The sequence below is a fragment of the Pleuronectes platessa genome, chromosome 7 (assembly GCF_947347685.1).
Source record: "Pleuronectes platessa chromosome 7, fPlePla1.1, whole genome shotgun sequence".
Taxonomy (NCBI): Eukaryota; Metazoa; Chordata; class Actinopteri; order Pleuronectiformes; family Pleuronectidae; genus Pleuronectes; species Pleuronectes platessa.
Genome location: NC_070632.1, coordinates 5,341,993 through 5,362,554, shown reverse-complemented (window position 1 = coordinate 5,362,554; position 20,562 = coordinate 5,341,993). Strand labels below are relative to the sequence as shown.

Genomic DNA, 20,562 nt, shown 5'->3' with positions numbered 1-20,562 from the left:
CTAAAGAGTTTAAAGTCTCAACCACAAGTTTCCATTCTCCTTCAATACAGGGTAAATTATGGTCCCATGTAGAGTAGATTATAAGCATCTTCTTGGGCCAAGGATACAGTTTGATTGGCAGCTACCAGTGTCCAATGGGTGCCAGCTCCCAGTCGATCTCACCCCTCTTCCTCTGATTATGGCTTCTTCTGGTTTCCAAAAAACAAAATGGTGCCGGCCAAAATGGCACAAATAAATGGTGGGTGGCAACCTGTCACATATCCTCATGGACAGAGCAAGCTGAACATGATTTGAGAGGATGATGCTGGCGAAAGAATAGAATACGGGCTTAACAACGTATCGGTGCAGTCACACCTGTTCACAGGTTGATCAGCCATCAACCTGTGAACCTGATCAGCCGAGAAGGATTTTAATACCCGGTCTGAGCGAGGTCTTAGAACCAAGGTGAGAAGAGCAGAGAGCCGGAGGAGCTGCTGGATGATGTGTGCGATGTGTGACTGAATCTCGCTCTTTTCCTTCGCTTACGACACACACACACACACACAAACAAACACGCACACACACACACACCCACACACACACACAGCGTTAACAGGCTCAACCTGTTTCCCAGTTGCCTGCTTCTGTTTTCTTGCCAGCTACCAAAGACAGGCCTTAATTCCCTCCAATCAGAACTACAAAGCCCAATCTCTCCTCCCAGAGAGATCCAGCAGGATAAAAAAAGATTGCCTCAAACCATTTTCCATCCACGCTCACCACTCACCACAAAAGCTCAAACGTGGCCACATGCAAAGCCGACCAGAAACACAGCTTCCCACACACGCCTGTTCATTGTTTGTCAGTTTTCATATCCTTCCTAATTTACTCTCCCTGTAACACAACATGGTGAACATGAAATAATGGAAACAAGACCGCACTGTATGGGTTATTTATCCTCCACTCTGCTTTATAGTTATTTAAGACTTGTTCTTGTCACCACTGTTTACAACTCGCTTTACAGGAAAAGTTAATTTCTCCCCTTTTCTTCTGGAGAAGTCATGGAAGCTCCTGAGTTGGGAAATGCAACGGGAATGAAGGAAGGATTCGCTCCATGAACATTATAACTTAACGTCTTTAAAAGAACTGATCACAACCAGCTTACGATGAACAACCTTTCATAAGTGTTAATAAATGAAATATTACAGCCGATGCTATTACGTTTGACAGACATATTATCTTCCAAGTGCCTCCTTGGCCAAAACATCGTCATTTAATATTTCTTCTTACATCTCAGCTGCACGTTAATGGCTTTTATTGGTCTCCATATACCAAATACATCACGGTTAAAAAGATAAATGGAGACACGGCCGCCACCGATGAATGTAAAAAAAATTGCACGATAAAAGGACGAGCCAGTGAAAGCATCAAAATAATGAGCTGAATTGATTTTTCGCTTGGAGCTCTGCCTGCAACACGTCTGCTCCGGTGCCGCTTCCGGGCCAACATGTAGCCGCCCCGGCTAATGCCTGAGAACGAGCAGATGATCCAGCCTGAGTCCAAATCACTCTCCAGATCTCTGCATCCGTGGCTGCTGATGTGATCGTAAAAACCGGTGTTTAGAGAACACGGCGGATTTAACAGGAGTGCGACTGAGACCGGGAGGACGATGGAGGAGCGGAGACACGTTTGGACACTAAACTCCAGACTTGTGTACAAGAGATTTTCACTCTATTTGGCCACATAGGGACACGGTCGATAAATCGGATTTGGTAAACAAGAGCGGTCTATTATGGGATATGGCACTCCTGCCACAGAGGGTACATTGCTTGGAAGTCCTGGATATCACACAGCTGGTTGTCACTGCGGGGGGGGGGGGGGGACGTAACACAAAAATGGACCAGCACAGACAGGGAGCAGAGACATAATCAGACAGGTTGCATTTAACGTGACCTGTTCCTGAGAATAACAAACACCCAGATTACTGTTACGTGACTCTGCAGCTCCCTTCTGGTCGACCTGAACTTTTTTCTGTATTTGCAGTTATTGTGATTTTGCATCTATTTACACTTTCTTTTCATGCCCCATGAGAAATAAAGCAACGGTACATGTTAAGAAAAGGTCACGGTTAAGTCTACAGTGCCATTTGAGTTATGTTCTATACAAACTAATGACTAAGCCAAGAACTTTGCCGACCATTCAACTTTAAAAAGCCAGATACGGCATTTCCCTCAGGAGGTGGTGGAGACCAAAACTGAGCTAAAAGACGACTCCAAAAAACACACCGACAGAGATGGCAGAGCATTCAGAATCAAGAGATTCAGTCTCCTCCATTGCTGCAGGGATGGTCAGCAGTGATCCAGCTGAGTGAACGTACCCAGCAGCAGGTGAGGTGCACGTCTTTGATTATTAACTCACTACATTGATTAAACTGCGTAAAGTACGAGCAGATGAAAAACATTTATAAACATTTCAGGACGACGGCTCTGCTTTGATCAGACCGGAGCAGAAAGAAGACCTTTTCATTTTATATGGGCTGAATGCAAATAACCTCTGGAGCCACCCGTCCTCTGATAGGACTCCATGTCTTACGTCCAATCAAATTTAAGTTTGAAAACTTTGTACTTGTAACTCGAGCGTCCGACCCCGTGTGAACTCTGAGCTCAAAGTTTTTAAACAACAGTTTTCTAGTTTTGTTCCTTCAGGTTTTTTACACAAAGTTTTTCACAAAGCCGCTCTGTGAAAAACCCCGGAGCTGATGCGTCTTCACAGATTGTATTCACACCGTGTCTTTCTAACACAAACACAAACAAACAAAGTGTTTTCTTTCTCACAACATTTCTCCTAGACGTGTAGATTCCGATATTTCTTATTCTGAATAATTTTACATTTTTACAAAGGCTGATTTACAACAAAAAAAAACTTTTAAAGTAATTGGACGTTATGGATTTGAAACTACTTTTTGTTTTCTCATGTATATATATTTACGTGCACACGCAGGACGATGTGTCAGGTGGGAGCCAGGTGGAGGTGGAGAGGGGCTGGGGAAATAGATAGGGAAATAATATAGGTACTTGCTTTGGAGAGCGCAGTTTGTCATTCCACGCAGCAGCCTGCAATGCTCTTACTTAATAAATATTCATGACAAGTGGAAGGGGGTCGTTCGCTCTCGTCCTCCCACCATTTGAAGAACCCCTGGTAAATCTCGGCGTGAGAAATGACTCTGTCAGGACCCATTTCAGAGCCACAACTCAGCGACCCCGTCCACCCAGCGTCCACACGTCAGCGCTGCCAGAGCCTCCATCTTCCCTAATTCTTCTCTCTCCCTTCCTGCTCGCCCCTCTTTTAGTCGTCGTCCACTCGCCACCTGCATCACCTCTCTCACCACTGTGCCATCATTACCTCTCCACTCTCTCTTTGTCCCTTTCTCACTCTTCGTTCCTCTTTCCCACTCTGCATCTTTCATCCACATTGAGGCTGAAGGAGAGGTGCTGGGCAGACTGGTAATTCTGGCTGGTGAATGCAGGGCAGCTGCAGGGTGTTACTTTTTAAAGAGGTTTGTGATCTCCTGCACAGGGAAGCGACAGCGACAGACGGACATTTCACTTGTTGTGCTGAGTCGGAGACAGAGGGATGCAGAAAATGAGGAAGAAAAAAAAACAGGCGTAAAGAGATGAACAGATGATCGAGATGGAAAAAAGCTAAATAGTGAGTTGCCTGGGGGGTGGGGGGGGGGCTTCTGTTTTTGTAAGACGAAGATGGGGCCTCAGGGATAAAATCAACAGACTGAAATAAGGATTTTCTTTCACACCAGGTTGAAAATGGCCATCTCTGTAGAGTTTAACTGTAGAGAGACATTTTAGACTCTGCATGAAAACTCCATCAGACTTTCAAAATTACAGTAACAACCACAATTAGAGTCCTGAGGTGAAACGCATCCACCAACCGGCGCAGGTCGGTCTATTTTATTTCCAGACCCACAGGAGTCACTTTTTACCTTCGACCACTGAAATCTCCTCAATTCATCTTTGAGTCCAACTGAGATATGCAAAGAAAGAGCTCTTGAGATTTACTGATGCACTCAAGAGGCCAAAAACATGTTTGTCACATCCCTGTGATTTTTACCTCTGACTCAAATCTGATCTTTTAATCAACAAGTCTAGGTGAATATTTGTGACAAGGATTCTGTGCAAGACTAAAAGAGGTTTTGTTATGTCTCCGTGACATTTGAACTCCAAATTCGAATCACGTCATCCTTCACATTCTTTAATAAATTTGAAGAGATTCTCTCAAGGCGTTCTTGAGATATTGTGTTCAGAAGAATGGGAAAGACAGACGAACATTCAGAAGGACAAACCAAAATTACAACGCCTCCGTCCACTGGCTGTCGCCGGCGTAAGCTTAACAGGCTTAAACTAAAATCCCCCAGTTTCCTGTGGTGCAAAATGAGTTCCTGAAACCCTCCAGAGACTTAACACACATAAAGATATTGTATATCATACATAGATTCAGTGTGCAGAGCACGGTGGTCCCAGTGTGTAAACAATTGTGCGTCCGTATCCAGAACCTGTGCAGCTGGACCAGGGTTTGCTCCAGCTGTCAGTTCCCTGACTGGAGCCGGAGAACACCCAGACTTCCAGCTTCTGTCCAGAGACGCTCATTAGCACCAGTACAGAAGCCAGCATGTGTGGGAGTCTATAATAGGAAGCCTGATGTGTGTGTGTGAATGCATGCGTGAGAACATGTATGTGCCCTCGGGTTGGTAGTGTTGGATGAGAACAAGTGAGAACAGGTTGGTTAACATGTACGTCAAAATGTATGTGTCATGTATGACCCGGAAGACGCTGATACCCAATCCTGTGGCTCCCATCAGGGCTCCGGGGGGGCAATTAAAATGGTGTTGGACTCAGATGAACACGCTCAGACACAATCAGACCCAAAGCTCAGTTGTAGTATAACAGTGAGTTCATCGAGTCAGGGGTCGAGGTGTCAACGTCCGGTCACATGTGTGTGTCTCTGGGGAACGAGAGGAAGTTACGATAAACGTTGTCAGCCGCTCGGGGGGGGGAATAGCACTCAGTGTTTTTACTTCTGCAGGAAGTCGGGTATCGAACCGAAGCAGAATGATCTTTTCTGACCAACAACACTACTTTGGACCATCTGTTAGAAGCAGTGGTAGCTCCAGGATGCTTAAGTGCAGCAGCTTAGTTACCTGGAGGAGGAGGAGAAGTATCTTGATGAAGTGTAGGGCTGGGCGATATGGCCAAAATCTGTAGATAGTCCATAATTGATAATCAGCCCATTTAATGTCGGATTTTTATTTCAGGTTTAAAGACTGCTGTTTAAACCTGAGTGAAGGTTGTATGGTTTTAATCTCTTCTCTATTAGCAGAGAATGAAAAACACTAACACAGCAAGACGTTTGACAAAATTTGACGTAAAACCATTATGTGTTACACCTCTTAGTGTAGTCGCACAACGCACAAGCAACACATCAATATGATGACTGGACAAAGAACAGAGACTCGCATGCAGGAATCGGGTAAAGCTCAAATCAGCCGGCTCAGTCTTAACGCAGGCAGAGGTCATACACAGGAAGGCAGCCGGGGAGGGAATATAGTTCCAGGGAATCCACCGGCGTGAAATAACAAATTCCAAGGCAGGTAAAGCTGCAGGGCCGTGTTAGAAACAAAAACAGGTCGGTGGTCGTACGTGGGAGGCCACACGGGGCAGGAGCGCTGGGAAAGCTCCACATGAAGAACAGAGAGGATCTGACAGGGAAGTAAGTCTCTGGCTGTGTGTGTCTGTGTGTGTGTGGTGGGTGTGAGTGTGTGTGAGCAGGTGATTGGTAAAACAATGGGAGGATATGAAGCTGGAGTCCATGCACAGACTTAGTTTAACACAAAATAAAACAGGAAGTGAGAGTTCAGTCCGGACAGGTTGTCACCACCAGCCTGTGTTTTATTTGTATTGATGAAAATAATATTGCGATCACTGTTGATATTGTTTTATTGCCCAGCCACAATAAACTAACAAAAAGCTAATCACCTGATGCTTTAATGTTATCATTCAAATATAATTCACAATCTGTCTGAGAACACAATTTACACAGCTCAGCAAGTGGTATCACTGTGTTCCATATTGAGTCTTTTTTTAAGATTATGCATTGTTAATTAAACATTGTCTTGATGTGTTGGTAACACAGACTTGCGTCATGAATATGTTTAAGTTTGCCATTTTATTATATTTATTTACTTTTCTGTTTACCTTGTAGCTTCTATGTCTTTTACTGTGTTTCCTCTCGTGTCAATTGATGCTAATTTACTGCTTTACAGATGAGTCCGACTTGACTTGACTTGTCAAACTTTATCTTTAGTATAACTTCGCCGCTGAAGTGTCCATTCTCAATATTTACACATTCAAATCCCAAGTGATCTAAAACCTATTAAATATTAAACGTGACGCCACAAGTCTTCTTCACTTTCACAGATTTCCATTTAAAAGAAATAAAACTCTATAACATAAATTCAAAACTGCATTAAAAGCTCAAAGTCTGTACATCCCATGCTGTCTCATCCCCGGCAGCGTTACTTTAATGTATGCTCACCCACCACCTCTTGATGATGTCAAGTCTCCTGCCAACCGGAGCACAGAGCGGCAGAAGCAGCTTCCACCCGCCCACTACAAAAACAAAGTTAAGTGCTGGAGCCTCTTCACATTCAGACTGCGAGAGAGAATAAATTGTCTGCGCCTCTGATGGTGAGAGTTATCAAGAAGAACCGTGTGGAGTCAGACACTTGACATGTGCATTAGCGCTCCCAAGTGTTTTGGTTTGTGGATGTTTGGAATAAAAGTCGACGTTAGTGGTAAAAGCTGCGGTTCTATTATCAACAAGGAATTATTGAAGCGTCTCCGCAGCCGACTGCTTTGTCTCAGAGCGCTGTTCAAGTTCAAGAGCAGCACGAGTGAACACACACACACACACACACACACACACACAAACACACACACACACGCAATTAGCAAAGGCGAAACAGTGATATTGAAATCAGATTCCGAATACAAGTTTAGCTTTATAAATAACTAAAAAGGGCAGGAAAAAAATAAAGGTTAATGAGTAAATAAATGAATGTAGTCAATCATCGAGTCAGTTCCCTCCACACTAACCTTAATTTAACATTAATATTAATAAAATGATTTTGTTATGTGGAGTTGTTTGGTTTTGTAGTATCTATAATGACGACGATAGGTTCCCATAATGTGAGAGCAAGGGAGTATAAGCTCTGTTGTGTTTTACAGTGTGTGCTCACTAGAGTCCAATACTGATATAAAATAATAAATAAGGGAATAAGTTCATTAGATGTCTTCACGAAACCCTTATGACAAAGACAAAGGCAAATAATTGAGCGTTGATATTTACTGTTTAACCATAAACTTGCATAAACCATTATTATAAATAACTATGAAGAAAAAGAAAAATGCAAATACAAGACAACCTTTGAACCATCTCATATCGGCCGACTAACACATCGGTCGGGCTTTTGTTTGCACTTTTTTCTGTGTGTCTGTGAACATGGGGACATACTGCATGAGACAGTGTAAGTGAGCCAGACCAGGCCAAAGCAGAATATCATAAATCACAGCCTGGAGCTGTGTTAATTTCAGACCGTGTCCTCTGCTGCACCTGTAATAAAGGTGCACGTTCATGGATATAATCAGAAATACAGTACGACACTGTGACTCTGATAAAACTGCTGAGGCATCAAAACAGAAGAAGAGAAGTGCTAAAACCCGACCACCGATTTGCGGTTAATTTAATCCCTGAGAAAAAGAAAATCTTGGTCAAATAATCCAGGTGCCATGTGGACACAGACTCCAGCTCCGGCTGCAAAAAGGACACTCTCTCCTCTGGCTCCATTACAAATAATTATCTCCCATTGATCTTCCAAAAGCCTCTGGGGAGCAGTAACATGAGCTCGTACTGTCTCAGCCTTCAATTGTCTGTCAACAGTGTGTGGGAGTGTGTGTGTGTGCAGGAGGAAGTGTGTGACCTGCACATTTCAGGTCCTGTGCAGTCCACTGTTTGACTTGTGACAGCCGGCTACAGCTCCTGTGATTCCTCCGTTGGCTCGTCCCAACGCAGCAGCAGTGCACGTCTCCCAGTGGGATTGTGAGGAAGGGAGAAGAGCCCTCTCTCTGAGCAGGTCAGCCGCAGGGGGGCCCTGTGATGGTGAATGCACTGATAACCCCCCCCCCCGCTGCGACTCTGCTGTGGCGTGAAAAAACAAGCCGTCAGTATAAGGGTCACCGCAGCGGAAAATTGTGTCCAGTAAAGCGTGCAGGGGGAGGAGGGTGGGGGAGAGGGGGGAGGGGGGAGGGGGGGGGGGGGGGGGGTAGGATGTGACAGTGAAGACATGCAATCCTAATGAAAATCATATCCAGTCAGCTCGCTCCTCGGAGAATCTCCGCGGCAGGAGGTGAGGCCGCAAACTACCCGGTAGCTGACAAGAGAGGCGAGGCTCTGATGACGAGAGGGACGGAGCCATTACTCTGTCATGAGGTGAGACACAAGAAGAAAGAACCCGACTTCCTTTTTCAATGACAACAGCAAACTACTTTTTAAGCTGTTTGAATTAGTCACTGTGTGTGTGTGTGTGTGTGTGTGTGTGTGTGTGTGTGTGTGAGTGGGCGGACGTGACATCTCTATGGAAATCACTGCTCTCACCTCCGCCAAGCATCAGCCAAAAGCCACAGTCTCATCTTTACGTTCATTACTGCAGCCTCAGCCCTCCCGTGGGGGGGGGTTCACAGCACAACCACCTGCACCCAAAAGCCCTAAAGTGGACTTTCAAACTGCCGTCCTAGCACTTATCTAAATGGATCGCGACATCTGTGCCCTAAACTCTGAGTTTTAATTACTTCAGGTCTGCAAAAAAAAAAAAAATATTCATGCACGGATCACGCAAAGTGAGGAGCTCAACCGAGGGGCTCTCTCAGTTCTTTTTGGAAGCGTCTCCTTTGACTCAAAGCATTAGACAAACAGAAGACACAGATGAGGATGGTAGGATCAGGGATGCAAATGAACAACACATACGCCTCCAATCTGCAGCTAATAGGCAGCTTACACACCACCTCAGTTATGGGAGTTGAAGGTCTTGTGTACAGAGCAGTAAGAAACAATTGGAATATTGAAAAGAAGAAAAAAAATACGTCACATCTGTCTTTCAAGCCACGACAACGTATTCCTTCCTCCAGAAATAGCCGATGTTCTCTTTGTGACTAACACTCGAGCAGAACTTGTGACCACAGCATCCAGGCAACGGGGAGAAGGAGCTTTGTGGATGAGAATCTCTTGGAGACACCTCATCGCTGCCTGCACATGAAACTAAAAACACACTGGACGGTTTAAGAAACGCATCTCTGTAACATTCCCTGGCATGAGTATTGGATTAAAGGAACATTAAAGGGAGGCTGATTAAGGTCTATCTGCTCTTAAACTAGAATGGCATAACTTTGCTTTGGCCCAACAGTCCTCACATATCCAATCAAGTGGCAGGAAAGTGCCCACTTACCCACTTATAGTCATCAGTCCCCTGTGCGTGATTATGTTCATCAAGATCCACTGATTACTCTGTGAGACAACGGTGAAAATGTCAAGAAAAGTCAAAGAAGGTGATTTCTTCTTCCAACCAAGCAATCAACCCAGTCGTCTTTTTGTGTATTCTTGCTCACAAACAAACTAATAAAGAAAAACGGGGTCAAAGCGTGACGTCCCTGGTCAAGGGAACGAGTACGTGAAATAGTCAAGAACAGCGACGTTAGGAATCCCACAGTATCAGTCCAATCCTCCTTTGCCTTTTATCCATTTAATAATTTTTTTTGCTCCATCATTGAATTCATTTGTCGGCTCAAAGCCTTGGACCTGCCTGCGCTAATATGAGATAAACCTCTGAATGGAGGACGACATTAATTGTGTCTAAAGGAATTCAAGTGAAGTGGCAGCCCTTTCTCTCTGCGGCAGGCGAAAGTTGGCCCGCTCACACCCCCCCACACCCCCCATCCCCCCCCCGCCCCCATCACGCTGACATCAAAAGCAATAAGTGGGAAGAGCCACTCTAATTGCCTTGAAGCGACCTGCCAGCGTAGGCACCAATACAAAGCTTTGTGCGCTCGCTTCAAATGAGCCCTTCAACTCCTGTCTGTTTCTCGACAGTCGGGTTCAGGGGTTTGAAACGGTCACTCTGCCTCCATGAAGCACCTTTTGCAAAAAACCCTTGAAAGGGAACGGGGGGTGGGGGGGGGGGGGCGCAACACACACCTGCACATGCACGCTCACACAGGTTTAAACAGGAGTGGACGTGAGTGGCAATTATCCTCGACAACCCTCCTTCAAAAAAAGAAAAAATCTGAAATTTTGTCGCCATCTAGGCAGCAGGGGCGGTACTGCGGGCCTCAGGGCAGAAAGACAAGAGAGATTGATTTCTGAGGGAAATGTTTTTTTCCGCCTGATTTCTCCTACAACAGCGCAGAGAGGAAAATAAGAGGAAGCCATAGAATACAAGGGGCAAACAGACAGACAGGGGGAGGCAGTGTCAAATTTAATATCGTGCTGTCTTGTGTGAATCGCCTTCCAAAAAACAAAAAGACAGAGAAAGTGGCTTGAGATACATTCAGTAGAATTGAACGGACCGGAGCTGCTGAGAAGAAAAATGGGTAAAATAATAACGCCTCAGAGCAACAAAGCACAAGAAGAAGAAGAAAAAAGAGATATGAAGCGAGTAAGCCGGGGTGATTTCTTGTAAAAGTCAAGAAGACCTTCTCAGCTATCAGCTCCGTTTAGCAGCAGAGGGGGATTTGATTACTTCAAAGACCCTTGCTGAACATGGAGTAAAGTGAAAAACCCCAGAGTCGTGTTGAGAAAGACAAAAAGAATGAGAAACGTAGGGCTGACGTCTTCAAACAATCTCATGCTGCGAGAGTGAGGAGGCACATCAAAGGATCGGCTTCCACCAGAGCTTTAGACAACTGTGTTAAAGTCAAGGTGGTGACACGTGTTGTGTTATCGGCTCGGAAACCGGACTTGTCTTCCACTCGTTGCTCTTCTGCAATCAAACAGGATCCAATGTTGTTTTTTTTTCACGTTAACACCGAGATCAGTTCCAATTCAACGAGATTACAGCCGATTCAAAAGCTAGGGATGAGGAAGCTTTGTAAAAAAAATTCAAATGTGTATTTGTGTGTACTTTTTTGTTATATCTTAATTAAGTTTACAATACAAACACTGAGCTTTTCAGGACCACTAAACCTAAATGAGCCACTGTCCAGCTTTAAAGTTGGAGATAAGGTTCTGGTTAGTCCCAATAGGGATGTCTGAACAAATCTGTGTGTATGTGTGTGTGTGAGTAGGATTTCACTCTAAAGATATATTCTTCTAACAATTCAGGTCTCATTTTCTACACCGTACTGTCTAGCAATTCACTCTGGGAGGTAGTGTGTGACAATGTCCTCATCCAGTAGTTGTGTGTGTGTGTTTAATATTTCTCTCTTGAAAAGCGCCGCTAGTCGAAGCTTCCACTTCTGTCTCGGTGTCGAACAAAGAAAAACCCCCACACTGTTGTGCCAAAGGTGGACTACTCCACTGGGGATAGTGAGACGTAAGCGTAGAGCAGGCGATGCATCACACACCTTCAGTCTTCAGATACACACTCGGAGATTTATAGAGCTCATTAAGCCCTAAAGTTGCCACCACGGAGGAAAAGAAAACCTGATGAGGACCTCAGAGAAAGAGAGAACACACACACAAGTGCTCTTTTTAGGTGATAGTCTAAAATTTGTATGTAAAGCCTAATTGGGGCAGGGTCGGGTTAAAACCGAGTATTTGTCTTCCCACCCCGAGGTGCTTATTACAGCAGCGGTGCATGGCTGTTAGCAATTTTCAAATGTCCTCCCCAGTGCTCGATCCAGCTCGATAAGGCCCGAGCAGATATGAGGGCAGGGAGAAGCTGAGTATGCAGACGAGAAGAAGAAGAAGAAGAAGAAGAAGAAGAAGAAGAAGAAGAAGAAGAAGAAGAAGAAGAAGAAGAAGAAGAAGAAGAAGAAGAAGAAGAAGAAGAAGAAGAAAAAGGCAGTTTGTGTCTGATTTATCCATCAGCTGGTTCGGTGTGACTTCTCATCTTCTGCAGGAGCTGCTCCGGGGAGGGGGGGGGGCACCTCACCTACCGATATGTTCATAAGGAATTAATCAGGTTTATCCGGCAGAGATCTCCATCAGCCAGGTTTTGACCCTGTGGCTCGAATTAACAATGCAGTTAGTGATGAAACGCTTTAGCTATTCATTGACCTTTGCTAAGTGGCTGAGGAATGATGTGAATGGCACAAACACTGGAGCGCTGCCCACTGGAAGCCTTAAAGCATTATAATATCACCACCCGGCTAGTGTTAGCGGTAAAAAAAGTACTTGTGTGCAAGAAATAGGGACCCGCAGTACCAGCCCTTTAACATGAATACTCCCACTGTGCTGCAGCTACACACACACACACACACACACACACACACATCGAGGCAATGGAGAGGAGTTATCACAATCCCGCTGCGAAAAAAGAGAAAAAGATACTCCTGCCAAACATAGACTTGTGGGTGTGTGTGAGTGTGTGTGTGTGTGTGTGTTTGTGTGACGGGAAAAGAGAGGGGAGGACGTATCTGGATGTTTGCGAGTGCGGAGAAGAGACACACAAACAGAGTGGGTGAACGGCTCATGAATATCTGTAATGTGCTACAGAGGGTGTTTGTCAGAGTGGATGGTGGAGGAGGAGGAGGAGGAGGTGGGGAGAGAAGGGGGTGTGAACCCTCCCTCTCTCTCTCTCTCTCTCAAACACACACACACAGACACACTTGAGGTTTTGAATGTTGTCGATGCAGCCGTTATCTCCACCCGGGTATCTCTGCGGCGCTTTGTCTCCCTGTCGCCCGTTTTTTATCTGGGCGCTTGTTCGTGTTGGGAGCTAACAAGAGGAGGACGAACCCAGATGAGAGCGCGATCAGCTGGAGGGACAGCGTCGCATTGTGCTGCTGTGTCCTTCACACATGGCCACTGGGGCCTTTTGTGTGTGTCTGTGTGTGTGTGTGTGTGTCTCTTCTCTACTTTCTCAATCCATTAAAACTCACCACTACTCACAAATAAGCCATTAATCCACTCTCCTCGGACTCTAGGTTTGGCAAATTTCGCGATTGCACGACGCCACGTCCATTTGCGTTCTGCATAATTAGGCCACTTATATCAAATGCAGGCAAATTCTAATGGAGCGCTGAGGGGACATATTTACTTTAATTACTACTCTCACTATCTCTATCCCTCGTCCTCCCACGCCGGCCTCCACTCATCCACTCCCCCTCCCTCAGGAGAGCAGCGGTGGCCACGTCGAGGGAGAGAAGATTGAAGAAGACTGTGTTTCTCTCTCAAAGGTCACGCCCTCCAACAGTGGAGTTAAGATAGCGATTGACCTTAAAGTCCATAACGCCGCTGTGCTGCTCAGCCGCAGTCACAAGGGAACCCCGAGGATAAAGAAAAGAAAACTTGATGTCAGTGTTTCCGGGGGTGTCAGTTCAGTTCAATTAAACTTTATCCAGATATCGTTACATCGCAATTTATGTCAATCACGTCAAAGCACTTAACGCAGTGAAGGCCAAGGCCATGATTGACAGATGAGGTTTGGTTGTAGGCGTGTTTTCGGTGGGGCCTTGACTCTAAGGCTCCGTCTCCAGATCACCAGGGAACAGACTCTGTTCCCAATAGACATCATTTAATGAAGGGAGCGTTCGCATCCCGGATATTTCACTTTCATTCCTGATCAGTGGACGGATCTGGAGACACATCGTCTGTGCACGGCCTGTGGTCAAGATCTAGAAATGTTTTCTACCCGTTCCCACAGTGAGCAAAGCACTTAGTGACAGTGGAGAGAAAGAACCTCCCAGGAGCCATCGGCCTCAGCTGGTCGGGTCCTTAAGGAGACAAATGGGGGAGAGTGGGAGAGAGAGGTGGAGACCAGTAACTGTTGTGTAACTGTTGTTTTGAAGCAGTTCTGAAAAAAGTCCAGTTCACAAGTGTACAAGTGTGTGTGTGTGTGTGTTTGTGTGTGTCCATGATCGTTCCTCTGTGCCCATTCTGGTTGGGGTGTGCGTGTGCACGTGTATATAATTTACAGGAATCTTTCAGAGTTAGTTGTTCACTGTCAATAACAGCTGACTCCGAACTGAAAGGCTCTGAAGAGCACTCCTGCTCCACAAACTGTGGTTGGCTTTGCGCTTTCACACAGGAAGCAGCACAGATAAGTAGAAAGTAATGGAGACTGAAACCACAAAGCCCCCATACTGGAAAGCCTATTTGCCAGATGATTGTTCGAACCACAGTAACACCGGGGTTCATTTAGACAGCAGAGTCTGGATTGTATTGGCCGGTGCTTTCACTTCAGCTACTGCATGTTCTGTTTTGTGCTTGTGAGTCTCTTAAGGCTGTTAGAGCAGAAAAACTTCTCTGCAGTTTCTGTAAAAATCGAATTCTTTATGCTGCCAGCTGGAGAGAGTGAGGAAGGGTGAGAGTGATCGTAGAGCTGCACAATTAACCAACATTTAATGAGAACGACATTTTGAATCCGACTTTATCTTGTTCATGTTGGTTGATTTGGTTAATTTCCTGAATTTTTGCATTTACGAACTATTAGGTTTCGCCGTTTTGCCGCATGAGCCTGGTGGTGGATCGTGATCCTGGTGGTGGATCATGATCCTGGTGGTGGAGCATGATCGAGGTGGTGGATCGTGATCGAGGTGGTGGATCGTGATCGAGGTGGTGGATCGTGATCGAGGTGGTGGATCATGATCCTGGTGGTGGATCATGAGCCTGGTGGTGGATCATAATCCTGGTGGTGGATCATGATCGAGGTGGTGGATCGTGATCCTGGTGGTGGATCATGAGCCTGGTGGTGGATCATGAGCCTGGTGGTGGATCATGAGCCTGGTGGTGGATCATAATCCTGGTGGTGGAGCATGATCGAGGTGGTGGATCATGATCCTGGTGGTGGATCATGATCCTGGTGGTGGAGCATGATCGAGGTGGTGGATCATGATCCTGGTGGTGGATCATAATCCTGGTGGTGGAGCATGATCCTGGTGGTGGAGCATGATCGAGGTGGTGGATCATGATCCTGGTGGTGGATCATAATCCTGGTGGTGGAGCATGATCGAGGTGGTGGATCATGATCCTGGTGGTGGATCATAATCCTGGTGGTGGAGCATGATCGAGGTGGTGGATCATAATCCTGGTGGTGGATCATAATCCTGGTGGTGGAGCATGATCGAGGTGGTGGATCATGATCCTGGTGGTGGATCATGAGCCTGGTGGTGGATCATAATCCTGGTGGTGGAGCATGATCGTGGTGGTGGATCATGATCCTGGTGGTGGATCATGAGCCTGGTGGTGGATCATGAGCCTGGTGGTGGAGCATGATCGAGGTGGTGGATCATGATCCTGGTGGTGGATCATGAGCCTGGTGGTGGATCATGAGCCTGGTGGTGGATCATGATCGTCTTGGTGGCTGATTGTAGACTATGATTACAACAGCACTGCTTGAAAGACAACATGCCTACAAACATATTCAACAATTATTGCCAATAACTCCTACTTCTAATGTATAAATTAAACTTCAAACATTCACCCACTCCTGCAGACACAAGTTCTTTCCACATATTAGGACCCAACACAGTGTTTTAACTTCATCGTTGCAGAAGAAGCGACGGCTTGTTCATCTGCGCACATAAGATTACTAATTGAGCCTGTTATCATAAAGATCAGTTCTACATGTGAGTGATTAGAAAAGAGCAGAGGAGCAGAGGGGGAGGGTCCTTACATAATCGTCCAATAACAAGAAATCGGGCTAAAAGTTAGAAATCATCGTGATATTGATTTGAAGTCTGATCGCGTAGCCCAAAGCCATAAGACAGAGAGAAGGAAATCACCCGGCCTTAATGACTGGTTTTCATCGCTACAGTGTCATCATGCTCTGCTCATTCCCCATTATCAAAACAATCCATCATGGAGACGACTCTCAGTTACAGCAGAAGGTCTGAAAGGACACTTCTCACACAGAAATCTTCTGAGGAGAAACAAGGGGTCAGCCGGGGTCGGCTCTGAGAGGATGATTCATTGAATCCAGTGACGGACATGACACGGCTCCAACTCCCAGTATGTGAAAAGGAAAGCAAAGCAAAATCAAAGGGGGCGGAGTGAGCATCCTTCATTGTCCTCTGCAAAGACGGATAAAACAAGGAACTACAAGAGATATATATAAACCCATGTGTTCAGGAGGGACTCAACCCAGAGACTATAGGAGCGTGGTTGTTGAACCCAGCGTGGACTTGCTCTGCAGTGTAAGTGTGTGCACTCGAACCTCACACCTGTTGCTTCTCTACTGAATAATAAATGGTGGCTGACATACCAGGAATGGTCGTGTCCTCTCTTTTTGATAAGGGGGATATCAATGGAGCTGCTCTTAGATGGTGAGGCACAATCGGCGGGGGAGTTGGAGAGAAGGGATAAAAGGATAAAGTGTGTGTCTCCGTTTGTGTGTGTGTGTTTGTGCGTCACCGCGAAGGTTAGCCCCCCCCGTGTGTGTGACTAAGGGGGACACGTTGAACATTGTTTCCTGAGACTCTGACCCCCCCCTTCCGTTCCCTCGCTACCTGTCCCCCCTTCGCCGGCTTGAAACAGGAAGTTTAACAGTCCGCTGTTCCACCACCGCGCCCATAAACGTCCCCGACAGCAAATCCTCCTGCAGACACGCCCAGGTGCCAGCCCAGAATTTAAACTGTGAGTATAACTGTCATGCTCCGCCGGAAAAGACAGAGAGAGCGTTAAAGTGAGAGAACGGTTCTGAGCTTTTTCAGGAAATAAATGGTAGTGAGGTGGGGGGGTGTGGGGGGGGGTTTAAGGTTGGGGAATCACATTAATAAAAGGTAAAAGACTAGTTTCACAGGATGGGAGAGGGACGTGAAACCGAACGAGAGAGACGAGGAGGGAGGGAGGAATCCAAGTGGGGAAAGAAATGAGAATCAAATATAAAAAAAAATGACAAGAGAGAAAAATCCTTGCACCTGCAGCTCCCAGCTGTTCCGAGCCGATTCTGAAACCTCGCTCCACCCGGGGAGACTGCTCGTAGCGTTTCATTTATAAAACAGGGATTTACTGCCAATGGGGGGGGGGGGGGGGGGGGGGCTGCCTGTGGTGTGTGTCTGCCCAGTGTGCGGGTGAGGAGGTGGTGGGAGGAAGGTAGGTGTGCACTGTGCTTACCGTGGAGAGAGACTTGGCTCCCGACCTGAGCGACTATAAATAAGAGCCCCTCGCTCCATCCCTCACTCAGTGAGACTGGGGGGGGGGGGCTGGTTTAAAGTTTTGTGTTCACACTTCAGATAGAAAGCATTTTCTGTGGCTATGGAACATATAGTTTATATTTTCAGTGGTTTGCTTTAACGTTTTCGCTTGAGTCATTTCATGGATTAATTTACGTCAGATATTCAGAGCTACCGCTTCTAGAGGGACAGCCGGAGGACGGAGCTTCTCCCGGGGGAACTGGCTCAGTCTGTTAATCAGCCTCAAGATCGGGCCAGAGCACCACAGATCTAACTGGTGCTTGAGTGACGAGAGCAGCTCTCAGACCTGCCCTGAACTACGCAGATCCTCCACAAGTCAGGATGATGCTCCTAACATGCAATAGATGTAAAAATACACACACGTAGAAGACACCGACGAAGAGTTCACAAGAGTTAATATCTCACTTCCTGCTTATGTCTCCTGCACCCTGAATAAACAACAGCGCAGCAGGAGGGTGTCAGAGGTCAGATGCGTTTACAACAGCAGGAAAATGTCACGATCCTTCATGATGGCGCTGCAGGAATCACGTGCTTTTGTTTACAGCACGTTGCCTCATCGCTAAAAGGCTCTTGAATCTCGTTGTCTTTCAAGTAGAAACACAATCAACCCATTTTCCTGCTGCCCACATGGCCTCACTTGATAAATTCACCGGATATTGGAGCTGGCAGGAGAAACTCTGGAGATCGTCTGGACATTTTCGTTCTTACATAAAAACTCGAGAACATTGTTCTACTCTGTCCCTGAGGATAGTGAATGAAACTAGTCAATAGAAATCCTCCACATAAGAGCAGTAATACAAAATGTGAGTCTGCATCGTGGGGTGGTGTGTGTGTGTGTGTGTGTGTGTGTGTGTGTGTGTGTGTGTCTGTGAGAATAGGGCCAGGTCACAATTGATAAAGTGGGGGGAGTTAAATGATTTCTTTGCGGGGCTCTATTAGCCTGCGTCGCGGTGGCTTCAGATCAGACGATCGAACCACGATGAGGAAACGAAACCGATCCCAATTAAAAATGAATAAAACAGAGCAGAGAGAATTTGCACCGTGAGCCTACACGGGTCATACGAGAAATACCACATGAGCTGCACACTGTCTGCTGCCTCCCTGTACATCCAGAGAGAGAGAGAGAGAGGAGAGAGAGAGAGAGAGAGAGAGAGAGAGAGAGAGAGAGAGAGAGAGAGAGAGAGAGAGAGAGAGAGAGAGAGAGAGAGAGAGAGAGAGAAGCAGCAGCCCAAGACTTTCCAAAATGAGCTGTTTGCCTGCCACGCTCCGGGGCTCTCCCATTGTTGCTGTGTTTAGAAATAGCCTCAGCTCGGTTATTTTTAAAATTAGCCGCCCCGCTTCGAGCTTCTCAGCGAGTGCCACCGCTGTTAGAAGAAACTGCACCGTGATTATCTCGCTGGTTAAATTCCTGCTCATCCTGTGATGAGATGAATGTGTATGTGTGTGTGTGTGTGTTCTGCATGAGGAGGTCAGAGGTCAGAGGTCAGAGCGGCCAGGTTCACCCCCGTTTGCTCGAGGGCACCTCAGCAGTAATGGGGGGGGGGGGGGGGGGGGACCGGTCACTCCGGTGGGAAGCGGTGAAGTGGATAAAGGCTGCAGAGGGACTCGGAACAAATTGAGCAGTCGCCTCCATTGAGATCATCGCTTAAAGACTTGAGTGGCAGAAGCAGCTCCTCCGAGTTCCCCCCTCTCGCTCCGCACATATTAAAGTCAGATCAAACAGGCGAGCGCTTCTATCACAGAGGGAATTAAGGCTTTATTAAATATCCCGGGAGAGCCCGTCTGCGGAGAGCAGTCGACTGAGTGAAATACCCAGAGAGACGACACAAATAACGGCGGCCAAGTTAGTTCCCTGCCCCTCTTTCTCTCCTCCTCCCACCCCACCCTCCACCACTAGCCTCTCTCTCTCGCTCACACTCTCCCTCCTCGCTCTCTCTCCCCTCCTCTCCTCTCTGCTTCTCACACTCTCTCCCTCACACACACACACACACGAGCCCAAGAGGACGCACAACTTGGTGGCTGAGCGGAATATAGATGCGACTGGAGACAAGAGCCGGAGCATGTGATCCGCACAAACATGAACACCCCCTGCGCTCCTCTTCCTCCTCTTCCTCCTCTTCCTCCTCTCCCGTCCCCTCTTGTCTTCATCCATCATATGCGTATAGCTCCCTCGCGTCTGTGCGGCTCTATAAAATACACGTGAAAGGCATTTCCCTTGAAATAAAAAGAAGTGAGGGAGCTCCGCGGAGGAGTCCAGACCCGACTCCTCCTGCTCCTCCTGCTCCTGCTGCTCCGAACTCGGCGGCGGCCGGTGCGCGCAGAGCCACGGAACGCGGATGAACTTGGTTTGGCGCGGCGCCGTGCGTCAGGGCGCAGACTCGGGACAAACTTGCCAAGTGAAGCACGACAGAGACAAGACAGAGAACCCAGAAATTAAAAGAGAGTGGGGTCGCTCTCCATCTCAGTCACGTTGTCCCCAAATCTCTGTCTCTCTCTCTCTCAAACACGCACACACGCGCACCTTCCATCCTTTTCTTACCTGGTGGACGAGGAAAGCCAAGACGATGCGGACTCCAAGCTCCATGGCGGGTTGTTGTTAATGTCTCTCGGTGTGGAACAGTACGCGGATTCAGGACAGGGTGATAGAGGCTGGGTCAGCTCTGCTCATAATTCCACTGTCCGAGCGGCTGGAGAGAGAGCGAGCGAGATAGAGAGAGAGGGAGAGAGGAGAGAGAGAGAGAGAGAGAGAGAGAGAGAGAGAGAGAGAGAGAGAGATGGGTAGAGAGACACAGGGACAGACTGGCAGAGAGAATGTGAGAGAGGAACGCCTTTCGCCGTGAGCCGCCAGCTGCCAACTTCCCCCCCAAATACAACTGCAGTCTGATCAGCAGAGCATTGGATAGTGGAGCCGAGACCACGACCAATAGATTTATGAGGATGAGGAGGAGGAGGAGGATAGAGGAGGAGAACGGGAGGAGAGAGGGCAGGGAGGGATGGGGAGGATGAGGAGGATGAGGAGGGGGCTCCTGCAAGTGGAGGGTCAGCATCCTTCTCTCATTCCTGCTGTGGACTAGATCAGAATTCATCCCGGAGTTCGGAGCGATCGGCAGGTGCAGCAGCAGCTTCGAGGATTCATCAGCATCCCACGTATCGGTGCCGTTTTTTATCC

At 47.0% G+C, this 20,562-nt stretch overlaps 1 protein-coding gene across 1 annotated transcript in view; it reads right to left on the bottom strand.

The window, feature by feature from the left end:
- The window catches only part of cdh13 (cadherin 13, H-cadherin (heart)), a 286,701-nt gene extending 266,632 nt beyond the window's left edge, over nucleotides 1–20,069 (bottom strand). The window contains exon 1 of the mRNA XM_053427086.1: nucleotides 19,933–20,069. Within this exon, the coding sequence (XP_053283061.1) occupies nucleotides 19,933–19,977 (45 nt within the window). The 5' untranslated portion in view covers nucleotides 19,978–20,069. The remainder of the gene's footprint in view (nucleotides 1–19,932) is intronic.
- Between the last annotated feature and the right edge of the window lie 493 nt (nucleotides 20,070–20,562).